The sequence below is a fragment of the Glossina fuscipes genome, unplaced genomic scaffold, assembly GCF_014805625.2.
Source record: "Glossina fuscipes isolate IAEA_lab_2018 unplaced genomic scaffold, Yale_Gfus_2 3, whole genome shotgun sequence".
Classification (NCBI taxonomy): Eukaryota; Metazoa; Arthropoda; class Insecta; order Diptera; family Glossinidae; genus Glossina; species Glossina fuscipes.
This window is the reverse complement of record NW_023998417.1, coordinates 13,911,619-13,927,251: the sequence shown is the minus strand read 5'-3', so window position 1 is coordinate 13,927,251 and position 15,633 is coordinate 13,911,619. Positions and strand designations below refer to the sequence as shown.

General features: G+C 36.1%; 3 protein-coding genes across 3 annotated transcripts; 1 reads left to right on the top strand and 2 right to left on the bottom strand.

Moving 5' to 3' along the window:
- The first annotated feature begins 2,902 nt into the window (after positions 1-2,902).
- LOC119634952 (protein Cep78 homolog) lies at positions 2,903-6,829 on the top strand. The gene is made up of 7 exons (XM_038029397.1): positions 2,903-3,188; positions 3,275-3,462; positions 4,132-4,308; positions 4,420-4,594; positions 4,649-5,096; positions 5,174-5,543; positions 6,082-6,829. The coding sequence occupies exons 1-7, from the start codon at positions 2,903-2,905 to the stop codon at positions 6,586-6,588; spliced, it is 2,151 nt and encodes a 716-aa protein (XP_037885325.1). The 3' UTR covers positions 6,589-6,829.
- A 1,107-nt stretch (positions 6,830-7,936) lies between these two features.
- On the bottom strand, positions 7,937-8,855 carry LOC119634743 (histone H4). Its single transcript, XM_038029086.1, has 3 exons — positions 8,765-8,855; positions 8,374-8,614; positions 7,937-8,304 (listed from the first exon to the last, which is right to left on the bottom strand). The coding sequence occupies exons 2-3, from the start codon at positions 8,551-8,553 to the stop codon at positions 8,173-8,175; spliced, it is 312 nt and encodes a 103-aa protein (XP_037885014.1). The 5' UTR covers positions 8,554-8,614; positions 8,765-8,855; the 3' UTR covers positions 7,937-8,172.
- Positions 8,856-9,904: 1,049 nt separating this feature from the next.
- LOC119634445 (protein polybromo-1) lies at positions 9,905-15,386 on the bottom strand. Its single transcript, XM_038028637.1, has 2 exons — positions 11,172-15,386; positions 9,905-11,114 (listed from the first exon to the last, which is right to left on the bottom strand). Exons 1-2 carry the CDS (start codon positions 15,241-15,243, stop codon positions 10,171-10,173), a joined length of 5,016 nt encoding a protein of 1,671 aa, XP_037884565.1. The 5' UTR covers positions 15,244-15,386; the 3' UTR covers positions 9,905-10,170.
- Positions 15,387-15,633: the final 247 nt, after the last annotated feature.

Here is a 15,633-nt window from a genome sequence, read left to right as displayed (position 1 = left end):
ATGCCATAGAACACGTTAGCGCTCATACCTTGGTAAATATAGCGTGGCTTGGTATTTTGTTTGCTTTTGCAGAATAACAAATATAATTGATTCAAAAAGAAAAGAAATATATATCATACCTATCCCGCCGCTTCGCTAAGAAAGCAAAGGTTAACCATACGGGCAAATGTGTCTTCAATTCTCCGCTAGGTCTCGTTGTAACACGTTTTTGCAAGAATTTCGAGAATCATTTTTTTCACTTTCAAAATTGAATTTACCGTTCAACTGCCTTTTTCTTCTTTAGTAGAAATTATATTTAACCTGGCAATCACTTAACACACATTTCATTGCATTATGCCAGAAAAGTTAGTTAAATGAGGATTTTAATGTAAAACGTTAATGAGAAGAAAAGAATGAATGAACATTTAAATACTACGCCCATCAACCGTGACTCTGTACGCGTAGCGACTATTCTTAGACTTTCTTTATCTTACCACTAGCCACGTTAATTACTTAAAAAAAAAAAAAAATGAAAAACGGAACGTGCCAAGGGAAAAGCGGCTTGAAATTTTCGAAATTATATGAATACCATCTAATTGGAATCTCATTTAAAATTCAATAAGAATCACTTTATTTATCAATCACGTCTTTATGCTACGCCAAAGGTGTTCGACTAAACTCTATTAGCGATTCAATCACGATTGCTTTAATTATTTGTTCAAGAAAAGAAAACAAAAAAGTCGACCGCTCTAAGACAAGCCATGTTAAAAACTGAAATTTCAAAACTCTTTCAAGTACCGCAAGACCAAACTTATTTGAAGCGTTAATGGAAACATACTCGGAGTGGAATTGAAACGCTGCAACATATGTAACAATAAAACAAGCAACACAATTACGTTATCTTTTTTGTACACAATATAATATAACATTGAATTGAGTTATAATTACACGCGCGTACGTACACACACACGTATATATATGTATATATACATGCAAATAACAAAAAGCAATATGCCCACAAGAGGGGAGTTGCGCAGCGAAGCGTACCTTTTAGCCATTCATTCATTTCGACATCATTTTAACCAAAAACAAATGATGACGACAAAGTTTGGGCCAAGTTCAGCTTTTGCATTTTATGTTCTTCACAAACGTTTACATTCATTCACATATACAATTTGCTTACATTTTGTTTTCCTTCAGAGCCGGCTTTATGACTACACTCTGCTTGTAAACTATATGCCTATCCCCCGCCTTTACTTGTGTGTAACATGATTCCGAGCGTATGTGAGGAAATGATTGCACATATTGCACAGGCTGTAGACAGGAAGTGGACGACGAAGTAAAACGCAAAACACAATCAAAATGAAAAAATCATTCTTATAATCACCAACGACACAGATAGGGGAGATCCTCGATTTGTTTAGCATTCATTTAAAGGTCGTCGTTTTAAGTGTACGAAACTCTACCGCACCTGAGATTTGAAGCCGCGCGACACTGACTTTGCAATTGCGAAACTATCACACACACGTCAAATTAACAATGTTGGAAATCTAAACTTTCGCAATAAAAGAGAGTTTTGAGGAATGCATGTAAACCTTCTGGTCTCAAAGTTCGGAAAAGTAGAATAATAGTTGGTGACCCTTAATTCGAATACTACATTGTCACAATTGCGTCTTAGATGATCAGTATGCCTCATTTATGCCAATGACGATATAGCCCTCTTATTTTTTGCTCTTTTTTTCTGCTTTAAGTTGTACTGGCTTCAATTGCTTTCACAGATTAAGTCATTGAAATTTTCCCCCAACGCCACTCTGAACATTGGTGGACAGATGTGCGCCTTAATAAATGCATCGTCCTCTATATGTATATATATATATATATATATATATGTATATCTTATATATCTTATAAAATTCACGCAAATGTAATACGGAAGTACGGTATGGTAGGATGAAGGATAGGAAGGAAGGTGACTGTTGTTTGCCAAAGTGTTTAATTAAAGAAGAAATTCATTAAGTGCGTTAATATCGCTCGGTCATAAGGCATCTGCCTCTCATATGAGAAAAATTTGCAGAGTGCGTCCACTGGAGAAGTAAAATTAACCAATGCATTAGCTGCAACGTTAGGTGTGCGACATTCGCGTTTGGATAATTTTCCCCTACTTGTGTTATCGTTTAAAATTTTCACAATATATTCATATCGTTTTCTTTCATTTTTCAATATAAACGAAACGATAGAGAAAAATTTTTTGAAATTCTTGAAACAGTCGTAACATATATTAGGAAATTGTAGGGAAGAAATGGACACTTACGTGCATACATGCATAATAACAAAGGCATTTATTCTACGAAACAAAAGATTTGCAAATATAAGCCTCAATTACGAATACATTCAGTTATCGAATTCGCCTCGACTGGAGTAAACGTTGCATTATCGCTCAAACATGTCCAGAAATCAACCGTTTATTTACGAAAAAACCACAATAATAAAATAGTAAACTTTAAAAATTCCTTCAAGACATATACATATTCAAAAGAAAAAAAAAAAACAAAAGACAAAAATATATATTAAAAAAATACCCTGACTTTTTCTATCAATTCGTTCATAAATAAAAATTTCAAAATTATTTTCAACGTTTATATATATTTGAAATACAACTGTCAAACGTCGCTCTCCAAACAACGGCTTGTCGCACGATCTGATTACGAGAAGCCCGATAGAAAATAGTTATAATTAAAGTGTTAAAACAGGAAAGTCCATAGATAAAATATAGATAGCATAATACAACCAACCGTAAGTGTGAATTTGTACATGGCTCGTAGCTAGCCATCATTGTTGATTGTACTCTGGATTAATCCAATACGCAAGATATCCTAGACATATAGAATAAGAATAATCCGGAGACAAAGGGCGTGAAACGAACATGCACAAATTCAATAATTTGGAATTACGGGAGGTAGCTAGTGGTACTACCTCGACGAAAAAAATTAATAGATGTCGTTCATTTCACTTTCGTTATCTGGAATTGTGTCGGGCCAAAAATCTGACACCAGTACCGGATATAAAGGCAAAAAATAATGCGACATCGGTATTGGATTTTTTCGGCGATAAACTAGCAGTGAACGACTGGCTATTGATTGTTGAGGCGTTGTATTATGATCAAGTGTTACAAAATGTGGGCATACGCATGCGCAAAGCATTCGGAATGGGTAAGTCATCGTAAATATATAATTATAACTATAACTATAACGATCGCTATACACGATTCAATTTGATTGATGCATTCATTCAGCAGTTTTAGATCATTTGGATACTGAGAAAAAGGCGAAATTATTTCGCCAAAGACCGGTGATCTACACGAAGTTTGTGTTTTCCGGCGTTGTGGAGGCGATTTCAAATTGCATTGAATTCAACAAGAATTTGCGAATACTAAATCTCGAAGGTTTACCATTAAGCGATAAATACGTGGAATCAATAGCGAAGGTACGAATGCGACAACATCATTCTTGTGAGTTCGATATTCCCAATTAAAAGTTGTGCAACATTTTCTGACCAGCCGCGCCAATCTCCCGAAGATGAAGCACGCAAATTGGCCATGGCGCAAAGCAAAATTTTTACATTTGTCTTTTTTAAAGTTGTCCGACATTTGAAAGTGGGAAGAGATAGCACAATTGTTATAAATAATGTTTTGCAGAGAGAAATTCTAGTTTTCATGGTACCTTTCCCACGTATCTTTAGAGATATTTCGCTTAAAAGCAGACACATTTTCTCCGCAACATCAAATTTTTGCATTAAAGAGAATTTTAATTAACGCGTTAACCTTCTACTGAGTGAAATAACTTGCTTCTAAGTATCATTGCAAGATCCGTTTATGAAACTTTAAGACGAACGTAAAGTTCCTGAAGCTTCGAAAGTAACGACATTTAGCCTGAAGGCTGCTAAGTAGATAGGAAGCGTTTCGGGGGCACATATCGCACTTGCAATTGTCCGTATCCTCAATGTTGGAAACTTTCCTATTTTAAGCAGACAAGATGATCCTTGTTTCAATTGGATAGAATCCATTCTCTAAACTAGAGAAGAGGAGCGCAATAGTGATGATAATAATCGTTCATATATAAAATACTTTCTCTTCTTCTTTTATTTGCTCTTAAGGCCGTTTCGACAAACGAAAGCCTAAAGGAAATAAGTTTTCAACGCTCATATATTTATGATAAAGGATGCGAAGCCATATGCAATACGATTAAATATTTAGAACATGTTGAAAAATTAAATTTATCTGAATGTGAATTGACTACGAAGGGTGCCGAATGTGTAGCAGATATGATTAAGGTAATCTATGAGACTTATTTAAACTGTGTTCACGTGCTTTGTTAGCGAAAGGTTTTATTTATTTAAATACATGTTATTTGTTTTTTTTTTTTTTGCTTTTATTCTAAAAAGATACAAAAAATAAGTCGTTATACCGAGGGCTGGCAAAAATCTTTGCGTTACCGGGATGTGGATCCCGACACTATTCCTGGATTACGTAACATTGCATTATCGGGCAACACTCAAATTGGAGATGATGGCCTTAAATGTATTGTGGAAGTTCTTAAAGAAGATGTATGGATTAAAGGTATGCTATGTTCTGCTGTAGTTAATAAGATTGCTTATGATTTTACATTATAAGTAATCGATATGGAGCAATGCGGGCTAACTGATCGTGCGGCAAATATGATTCTCGATTGTTTGGAGATTAACAATTACATAATAGATTTTAATGTGCGTAACAATAACGGAATTAGTAAGTTCCTGCAGCGCAGCATACGCGATCAATTGGGTAAAGACGACGAAGATCAAAAGCTAATGGATGGCCAAACTGAATTGGTCGCCGGTCCAAATGGCGTAGTCGTAAAACGAGCGAAAGGCACACTGACAAATCTTAAAGAGCAACTAAAAACACTCGAAGAGCAATTGGCGTTTGAAAGAATGTTACGCAAGAAAGCTGAACTGCTTAATGAGAAACTCAATCAACAAATAATAGCTTACGAGAATCAATTGGAAAATGAATCGAAAGCCAACGTACCCGACGGCTACGTGGTGGTTAAAAATGAATCTTTGCAATCGATCATTAAGGAGTATGTGTTCAAATTAAACGAAAAAAGGATTTTCTCTTTTCCTTTTTACTTTTTAATATTTATTTATTTACCCATAGACGCAATGATTTTCAAAAAATTATCAAACCAAGCAGTGCTGCTTCTACACCACGAAAGAATATCAATATATGTTTGAATAAGGAAGCTACTCTAGGTCACCATCAGCAGACCTATATCAATGTTCATGACGACGACGACGACGGTGAGGAAACTGAAAACGAATCAAACGATCCGGAACGTCAAGTGCATCTCAATTCGCCGGTAAACGGTGTAACAGCAAATCTGATTATAACACAAAAAGAAACACGAAAAGCGTTAAAAGTACGTAAAGTGAAGAGCGAAATGAAATATGCTGAGCCCCCCACAGTTAAGGAGTCAGCGAAAAAGAAAGAATCCAAATCTGATCACGAGCTTACCAACGAAACTGATGTAAGTGCATTACCCTTCCCTATGCAAGTATATGAAATTTTGAAATCATACTTAAGTTAAATGATTGGACTCAAGCCAGCTTAGTTTTATTAATTGAATTATTTATTCCATAGATCACACACAGATATTTTTTGTATTTCTTTTTCTGTTTTGTTCTCTCTTTTGCTCTCTTTTTTTTTTTTTACCAAGTTTACAAAATACAAATATTTTGAATCGGTTTTCAAAGGACATTTTTTCTTTCTTTATTATTATTATTAACCTTTCGCCAAGAAGGAAAAACTAAGAGACTTTTATGCATAGCTATATGTAATAATTACCTCGAGCTTTACCTCGAAAATGCAACATTTTGAATAGCAAAATAAACGAAAGCAAGAAGTTGTATGTAGTTCGGCTTTAGTTATCGCACGAGAGAATCGATCCATAAGAAAAATCTTTTTTGAATGGGACCGAATAATAATAGACGCATAATTTTTACATTTGAAAATCATATAATAGTTTCTTGCTTTTCATGCAATCATCGTTTTTCGTTTTTTTACAGTTCCAGTTATCGGCTGTACATTTTGAAACGAATATCGGCGATACTATGAGCAATAGCATTACTGATAGCAGCCGCAGTCAGAATTCTTCGAAAACACTGACAAATGCTCCGGTGCAACCCCACAAAGACAAAAGGGCTAATTACGTTCATAGTAATAATACGAATAACAGTAATAATAATAGTAACAATAACGCCATCAATAATAACGTTGCGAATGGTAAAAACAATCTTTTTGAAAGTCTTACCAAATTCGAATTGGATGAGATCTCGATACCAACAACACGCAGCATTAGCAGTGATATATGTTCCAGTGATTCAGACACCTTGCGCGACGATAACGAATATCAGCCAATGAAAGTGTTTATACGACGTGCGAAACCGATGCCCTTGACACCGATGCCACAGAATCAACATCATGATATTTTTGACCCGAATTTTGATGAGGCAGAGTTTACTAAAAGCGTCAAGTCTCCGCGTTCATTGTTTCTCGGATTGTGCAATGAATAGTACGAAAATTACATATATAGGACGGTTGTGTGTGTTTCTTATATAGGATCATTTCGTGTCCGTCTACCCTTTATTTTTCTATAGAAACTTAGCTTAAATTACTTTCTTATATATCTATTTTTTTCTTTCCCCCACTTTCCTTTCTATCAGCTTGAGGGTTACGCGATTATTTGCAATAATTATCAGAAGTTTCCTAAATTCTTCGTCGTAGAAAGGAACCTACTCATCTACATATACATATATAAATATATTCTATCTATTTTTTATCATAGTTTTTTTTTCCCCCAATCTTTTATATAAATATATTTCTCTAGTGCTACTTTTACTTTCGACACATGAACCATATCCGTACACACACATACGAACTTACACCGAACGCAATAACATCCTAGGTACATGCACATATTATAATGAGAGGTTAATTTAACATAAACCTTGGGTTTCTCATCCACCGTCGCCGTACATACCATAATAAACCATTGCACCGTGCGTAGAATAACATACACTTTAAGTTTGTAATTCCTATATATTTGAAGATCTAACGATCGTAACGTATACTTACATATGCACATATGTATGGAAATATGTATGTGTGTACATGGAACTCTATGAATGTAATTTTGTAAAAAAACTTTATTTTTTAAATGTACTTTTATAGTAAAGTTTAGTAAAAAAAAAAAAGCAAAATTAAGTGCTTTCTTAAATTAATGGTAAGTAAGAGACGCTTATGATCACCAGCTAGGATTTAAAATAATGGTTCCAACAGCGCACGATCCATCATCATCCCTTTTGCAAAATCTGAACATTCAGTCCGCAACATTTTAACAAGTAATAAAATCTTTATATAAGCTGCAGATGTACACAGAAGATCAAGGAGAAACGGTAGTCTTGGAAAAAGTGTGGCATTTTAAAATGCGATTTCCTCTCTGTCTATTTCTGGAAGTTTCTGACTACCGTTTCGTGTCGTTTTTAAGCGGGGGCTCAATAAAGAATTGGCTATGATACACATATGTAGATACCTGCACGACAGATTTTCTGCGTACATATATAGAGTTGGCTAATAAATCATTAGGCTGAGAAAGTGAAACACAAGAATAATCCCTTTAATAGCTTAATGATGAATATAGTTCGTTAAAGCCGCCTGATTGTAATTCCAGCGATATCTTAAGGGCATACCCAAAAACCAAAGAGAAGATATTCCTCTAAACGATGACCCAATCCCCTATCCTGGACCTTATTTGTTACGTAAATCACTCCTAACTAAAAACCAACTAAATAAAATTGATTTTATTAGTCTGTCTTCAGTTAATCATCCCTCCGTTAAATAATTTCATTTGCTATTCAAATATTATCGTTTTGGACAAATTGCAATTTATTTCCTTAGCGAAAGTTCTACTACATTAAATTGAATTATTGGTTGCAAATGTATTAGTCAAGTGGAAATATTCGAATCTGTCATAAATACATATGTATTACTGGTAAATATATAAGACGAAAAACCTGTAATTATATATAAGAAGATAAATAAATGGAAAAATACTCTTCGTGCCCAAATATTGAATTGTGCTGATGACAATCTGCTCATTAACCGCCAAAACCGTACAAAGTGCGCCCTTGACGCTTCAAGGCATAAACAACATCCATAGCGGTGACAGTTTTACGTTTAGCGTGTTCAGTATAGGTTACTGCATCACGAATGACGTTTTCCAAAAATACCTGTAAAAATAAATTATTGGTATAGAGAAAATTTTTGTAACTAACGTGTAATTATGTGTATATCCATACTTTTAAGACGCCACGGGTTTCTTCATATATAAGACCCGATATACGTTTGACACCACCTCGCCTTGCTAAACGTCTAATTGCCGGTTTGGTGATACCTTGAATGTTATCACGCAAAACTTTACGATGGCGTTTTGCACCACCTTTTCCTAAACCCTTTCCTCCTTTTCCACGGCCAGTCATTATTAATCCTCTCTACTCTTGTTTTAGATACGAACGCGAAAATACTATTTGGAAACTAAGGCTGAAATTTCAAATTATAAATAATTATAAATAACTTTTCACTCTCTCTTTTTACTGCTAACATATTAACGGAAATTTTTTAATTGTAGATTATAACTAAGGTCATTGCAATATTAATTTTTGTTTAAATAAATAATGAAAAAGGACAAACCTGCAGCTGCTGTTAAAAAATGGCGACTTGTTTTTCCGATATGCTGAAGAAGCCAAATACAATTAAAAAAATCTTGCATACATACCAATAGCTACATACTATGAACCAGCATTGCCAGAGCAGTGTGTATAGTTTGCGGAATTGCTTAATTATTCTAAATATATGAATATGATTACCATCGGCAATTATTTACTAAGATAATTCACTTAATTTTTTTTTACTAGCAAAAAACATTATTTTCAAAGGAAGCTATATACAAAGGTAATTTTTCAAAATTGTTAGATTATATGGAAGGTAAACTCCTGTTGTGTGTCCTGTTATTTCAAGTTCATTTCAAATTTGCCTTCTTTAATCTTTTAATAAATGCAAATTCAAACATCCCCGACTATGAAAATTATCCAGACCATAAATTTCCCCGACCAAATATATATATAATTCATATGCATGTATGCCTTCTTTCTTTTATTTTTTCTACATTTGTTTTCTTTATTTAATTTTTTGAGAAGTGTAATGCTTTGACGTCCAAGATGGCATAATCAAACGGGGCTAGACAAGTGATGCTAAATTATGTGAAGCATTTGCTCAAATCTTTCTCATACAATAAGCCCTTGAAGACTTTTTTCTGCTTTTCAAAAGCTTCAGGTCCTATTTACCATTTATATGTACGTATGAAGATTGCAAATTAATTTTGTATGCATTTAAGGATTCACTACAAAAAAGAATATCGTCGTTAAAATAAACATTCTCAGTACGCGAATCGTAGATATCAAAATTCATTTTTTATGTTTTTAACCGTTTTGTTTAATTAATATTTGACGATTAGAAGTTATCATTTTTGGAAAAATTGTTATAAGACTAAATTGGTTTTAATAATCGGTAAATTAAAATATCAAAACTTTTATAAACTATACTTAAACTTTCGGAAAAGAATACATATTGAAAAGTTGCTACCCTTGTGAAATCTCATAATCGAAACGTTGAATCTCTTGAAGCAGTCAACCCGTTCAATCGTTGAGTTGGGTGAGTTAAAACATGCTCGAGCTAGCTCGTGATGTCTGTGCGTGATGCCTGGCTACAGCTAAATAGGTAAGTTATACGACCGACTCCACACTCCTTCAAGCAACACTGCCGAATGAAAAAAACATACTGGTGAAGCCGAAATTTTGGCGCATATATTCCTAATGTGAGAGACCACAGACAAATTTTCGAACATATATATTTAACAGTCTTCGGTTTTGTAATCATAAGAAATTATTTTGGCGATAGAGGCGAAACTTCATCCGTTCTGAATTAAACTTTGCTCATTTATTTTATTTTAGTAATTTTCTTGTATATCCAACAGTAGATAGCACATGTATTGGTGTATAACAAAAATTGATGGGATTTTATGAAGTCAAATTATTGTCTTAGAAGTAATTGCGTTGTATTTGCAGGACATCATCCATCATAAAATTTCGCAAATGGCACAAGGCTTTAACCACATCTTCGCCATTTGTATTGGCATATTTGCCTAACCATTGTGAGGGTAAACTTGTGTGAGGTTTGGTAATAGCAGACGGTGTCAGTGGGGTAAGAGCTCGCTTCCAGTTTGCCGAGTTTTGAGCGTTCATCTGAGCGGTCGTGCCTTGCAAAGACGAAATATACTTGATGTAAGCCTCAGAGTGTAAAACCCTTTGAGGCCTAGGAGGAACAGTTACAAACATTGGTTCTGGTGGTGGTCCCAACACTTGCGGTTGAAACTGAATTTGATTGCCTTCTGTTTGCGTGCCTCCGACTACACCTCTCGGCAACAGAGAATTAGGAGCAACATTTATGCCGGTATTGGTGGTTATCTGTTGGGAAATTATTGCACCCACTTTAGCTTTGCGGGGCACAAAATTCTTGCTGCGTTCGTTTGGATGCACAACTTTACCCGGTTTGCTCAAATGCACTTCGCGGACATGTTTAATAAGGCGCAGCAGAGTCGGAAATGCTTGCATATTCTTTCTTACACGAATGCAATTGCGCCACAAGCACACATATTCTGAATCATTTGCTTGCGCTGTGCGCTGCACATGGCCTGTTCCATCCGCCAAACAGTGCTCCATGCAATCAACCGAATCTTCGAACTGAAAGTCACATTTATCCCATAAGCATTCGTAGGTGAGACTTGTTTGTTGTTCATTATTAGGCCCCGGACTTGAACAGTTAAGTGTTTCATCGAGCTCACGTCTAGCAGCAGATTCTTCATTGATACGTGAAGCTCGGTCTTCCCAGTTTTGCTTCACACTAGCCGGTAAGTTTTTCCATTCATTACCCACCATTCGTGATATATCTCCGAAAGAAGCGTCCGGATTAGCAGTACATATACCTTTAAGGAATATTCTTCATTAGTTGCTTTATAGTATTGCAAAAGTTACAAACTCACCCTTTCGTACTTCACTAGAATATAAAATGTAACCCGTTAAACTTTTCTTTGTCGTTTTGGGTTTTTTTGATGACAATGGGGTAGATGAAACTGAAGGTGCTGGCGACGACGTAGTGGCTATGTCAGAATTTACCGAGGGAGGATTTCCGTCCAATGAGTCCTCCATCATTATCAAACTTTCAGTGTAATCTGAGCATTTTCCTTCCTTGATTGGTTTAATAACTGCTTTAAAAAAGAATATTTCGTCCTGAGTAACGTCAGCACTGTGCAGGAATTTCTTCAGAATTCCACCCGGAGACTGAAATTTTCGTAAGGCTTTTTTCAACTCATCATAGGCGGCTTCGCAAATGTAAACGTCAGATTCCGGAAATTCGGTTGGACGGCAAGTGATATATTCTTGATATTCGAGCACGGCACAACGTCCTACGATTGCTATAACAGGCGTCATTTCTTCCACAGTGGAAACCAAAAGTTCTTGGCGGTAAAAAGGCTTACCCAGCGGTGGTTGAGACGGCAAAGGTGGGGTGATTTCATTGGGTGCTAAAAGCCAGGGCCCTTTGAAATAAGATTTATTATTTTGTTCCCATATCTGATGGATTTGGGCTATAGATTGTTTGCCCGACTGAGTAGCCACATAGACGAAATCTCCTGTCTTTACCACTCCGCTACAGATGGTATTGTATTGCTGATAATACACACTATTCGGTTCTGGATTGAACGGCGGATCACATGGGACATTGGGTTTCTCCTTTTCAATTAACGCTTCTTGCAATTTGAGCTCTTCTAATTCACCTTTATGTTTTTCTATCCGTTCCTTAAAGACTGACATGACTCTTTTTATTTCAACAGGTTTCTCACGTAATATGAATTTGACATTGGGATCATTTTCTCTGACAAAAGGCCAATTTTTGAACTTTTTAAAGCTACGAGCTCGTACATTATAACGAGATTCGCACACGAATACGTCCTTTTCATCAAAATTTTCAGGTTTCATTTTAATATAGTCCTTGATATGCATGATGTAACATTTGCCGAGAACACGATCCATTGGTATGGTTTGGGATACGCTGCTTTTAAAAACTTCCTTTTCTAGAAATTTACGCGTCGTAACGTGAAAAGTTTCATGTGGCCTTAAGAATACAGCACCGTGCATCATTTTATTATTGTCTTCTGAAGTCCAAAGACGTTCTATGTATGCAATGCTTGGAATTTTATTTTCATTGTGCTGAAAGTACACGAAATCGCCGGCGGAGAACACCTTTTGATTGATAATCATGCTTTCACCGTGCATAGCAGCGGTGTCAACATCTTCCTTGTCTTCTTGATCTTGATCAGGCTCCTCCTGTGGTAATTTTTGTTGCTTCATAATTTCGACTTCAGACAGCATTTTATCCAACGTGTAATTCAGGGCGGGCGAGTTCAAGGTATCTGCGCAAATTTCATCGCGTTTCTTAATAAAGAAAATCTGCAATTCTATGGAATCTTGGAAAACGTCGGAATCAGTGCGTGACAAACGACGAGCACGTTCTAAACAAGCGAATACATCTTCCTGAAAGACGTCTAACCGTTTGTAAACACCCTTATCCAGCCTACGTTTGACCAAATCCAAAGAGATACCTCGAACTTTTTGATCACCAGGCAGCTCATCATATTCTGGTAATTCCTGCAATGAGTCGGAGTAACAGCGACCTGCCTCATCTTGATGGTTATACAGTGAAGTGAAGAGAGTTAACAAAAGCTCTTGAACAGCCAGGGAAACATCCGGCACAGATTCTCGATCATTACGCAAATTTTGTTTTAATTGCAGAGTTAGATGTTGCAGAACCAAGGCATCTTTATATATTTGAGAATCCGGTTCATTATATTTGCAGGCATTTTCCAGCATAAGTAAAAAGTCAGCTGCTAATTCATCTACGGACTCATACGAAGCCTGTTTCAATTTATTAGCTATTCGCTCCATATCCATGGGATCCTTGATAATGTCATAATAATCAGGATATTCCGTTTTTGATGGCAGTTTTGTAAAAATTAGCGAGAGTTGACGTTTACCCTTAGGTTCTTGATAATCACGTATAGCTTCATAAAATTGCCATAACTTATCAGTTACGGGTATATGATTGCCTCTACGGCGACCCAGTTTGTTTGATTTCTGCAAAGGTTTCTTAATTTCATTTAGACCCGGAAATTCCTTAAGTTTTTCATTCAAAGCTTTTTCTAAAATGTTAGCATCTTCGTATATGGTCGAACCTTCTTCGTTGTATTGGCGGCAGTTTGCAAACATTAGACGATAATCGGCCACCACGTCTTCCAAATCCTTGTATTTATCCGTTTTAATGTTATGTTCAATCGTGTTCATGTCGATAGGATTTTGTATTATGTCGTAATAATCGGGATAGACTTTACGAGGTGGTTTTTCCATAAATAACTCTATTGGACGACGATTGTTAACGGTGTAGTCGACCAAGTACTTTTGTATACTAAGGATCTTCTTTTTTAATGCAGCATTTATTGGTATTCGAGAAGATTTTGGTGAAATATTGGTAGCTGAAGTAATAGGAGTGGTGTTGCCAACCGAATTATGCTGAATTGGATTAAGGCGTGGCCTACCTTTTTTCTTTTTCTCTGGCTGCGGCTCAGTGCTGCCTGGACCAGTTAAATGCTCGACTTCTTCGTCGTCCTCATCTTCTTCGTCTTCTTCCATTTCACTGGTTTCTTGATCCAAGGACTCTTCAACTAATTTAGCATTCATTAGCTTTAGCATTTTGACGGCGTCTTTATGAGTTCGGTGTGTAGCAGCATATGCTTTCTTGGCATTGTCCAACATTAAATACAAATCTCCCGTGAGGTCGCTTATGTTGGCGTATTCACCCTTATTAAGTTTTGTATGAATTTGACACATAGAAATTGGACGCTTTATTAATTCAAAATATTCCGGGTGAAACCTACGTACAGGCAATTTCCATAACGAGGTACCTAAAGGCGGACCAGTCGCCCCTGGGTGCTCTGAATGGCCAGGCGCGTTATACAGATGATCAAATAAAGCCCACATAGGGCCTTCGCCTTTTTTACTGGTCTCATCGTCATCCGAACTATCTGCTTCTTCTTTTAATGCAGCTATTGCAGAACTGGATAGACCCTTTGACCTGCGCATAATTTTAGTTTTGCCTGAATCGAGTTCAATTCGTTTTTGCGTAAAGATTTTCTTCAAAGTCTTAGCATCTTTATAGATCTGAGAGCCGGGTTCGTTAAATTGACAAGCATTCTTGGTCATTTGAAGCAAATCACGTTCCATTTCTATTAAACTTGAATAAGCATTTGTTTGAATTTTGGTGGCTATTAACCTTAAGTCAATAGGATGTTCAATTACATCGTAATAATCGGGATATACCTTTTTGCTAGGTAACAACAGAAACATACGATGTAAAGGCCTGTCACTCATACTGGTATCCACAGAAGTCATGACAGAAGCAAACAGCTCCTCATAAGGGTTCATATCGTCATCTTTTAATTCTTCATCTCCTGTAGCGGTTAGCCTCCGGGCGCTTCGTGGTCCTTTTTTAAGCTTTGGCTCCTCTTCCGTTGCTATGCCCAAAGATTCCATCAACCTTTGCTTGTTGGCCACTACATAATGCCACAAGGTGACTGCATCTTGATACTCTGTGGAATCAGGCTTATAAAAAGCTTTTGCATTTTTAACTAACAATTCAAAGTCTTGCATTAATTCGTCCAAGTCATCGTAAACATCTGTTTTTAATTTTTGTTGTATCTTTAGCAAATCGATCGGATTATTGACCACATCATAATACGAAGGCTCTTGCCGTCTCTTCGGCGCACGTATAAAAGTGTCACACAGCATGGAACCATCTTCTTTTTTCAGATTTCGTATGGAATCGTAAAGACTTTGACATAATTCGGTTGGATCTAACTTGCGTTTTTTTCTAGCTGAAGTAATAATCACCGCAGATGTTGGTTGCATCACCGGCGAGTGCTCTGGAGTAGAGTCATCTAATTGTCCAAGGTCTTCATCCTGCTTACTTGATATCGAACTCGCACGACGTTTGCGATTTAACATTTTTTAGGCAAACTCAAAATTAATCTACTTTAATAATGGAAACTTTTGTTAAGATTAAGCCGATTGTTTCGTTTCGCAAAGAAATAGTATTGCCAGGAACAAAACTAATGACACAATATCAGCCATCTTTTCTATTCTCCATGGCTTGTAGTTTTCTGTACAGCTGTGATTGTAATTAGCGACTTATGACGATAGAATCAAATTCTGTAATTCAAAACAAACTGCTCCAATAAAAAACAAATATATGGATTTTAAATTTAAATAAGAAAAACAGAATAATTTTTTTTTATTTTATACTAAAAATTAGTGAATGCGGATTATGGTTTTCCTCAAATGTTCTTGTTCGAGCCGTGACTTTTCGTTGACCATGAAGACCTGTTGCCCACATGT

Bases quoted from the DNA above. Each gene is read 5' to 3' on its own strand.
- LOC119634952 (XM_038029397.1), top strand. From the start codon at position 2,903: ATGCACAAATTCAATAATTTGGAATTACGGGAGGTAGCTAGTGGTACT. The intron at 3,463-4,131 runs GTACGAATGCGA...TTTGCTCTTAAG, and splicing joins ACGTGGAATCAATAGCGAAG to GCCGTTTCGACAAACGAAAG. The intron at 4,595-4,648 runs GTATGCTATGTT...TTACATTATAAG, and splicing joins AGAAGATGTATGGATTAAAG to TAATCGATATGGAGCAATGC.
- LOC119634743 (XM_038029086.1), bottom strand. From the start codon at position 8,553: ATGACTGGCCGTGGAAAAGGAGGAAAGGGTTTAGGAAAAGGTGGTGCA. The intron at 8,305-8,373 runs GTATGGATATAC...TTATTTTTACAG, and splicing joins AAACCCGTGGCGTCTTAAAA to GTATTTTTGGAAAACGTCAT.
- LOC119634445 (XM_038028637.1), bottom strand. From the start codon at position 15,243: ATGTTAAATCGCAAACGTCGTGCGAGTTCGATATCAAGTAAGCAGGAT. The intron at 11,115-11,171 runs GTGAGTTTGTAA...TATTCCTTAAAG, and splicing joins TTCTAGTGAAGTACGAAAGG to GTATATGTACTGCTAATCCG.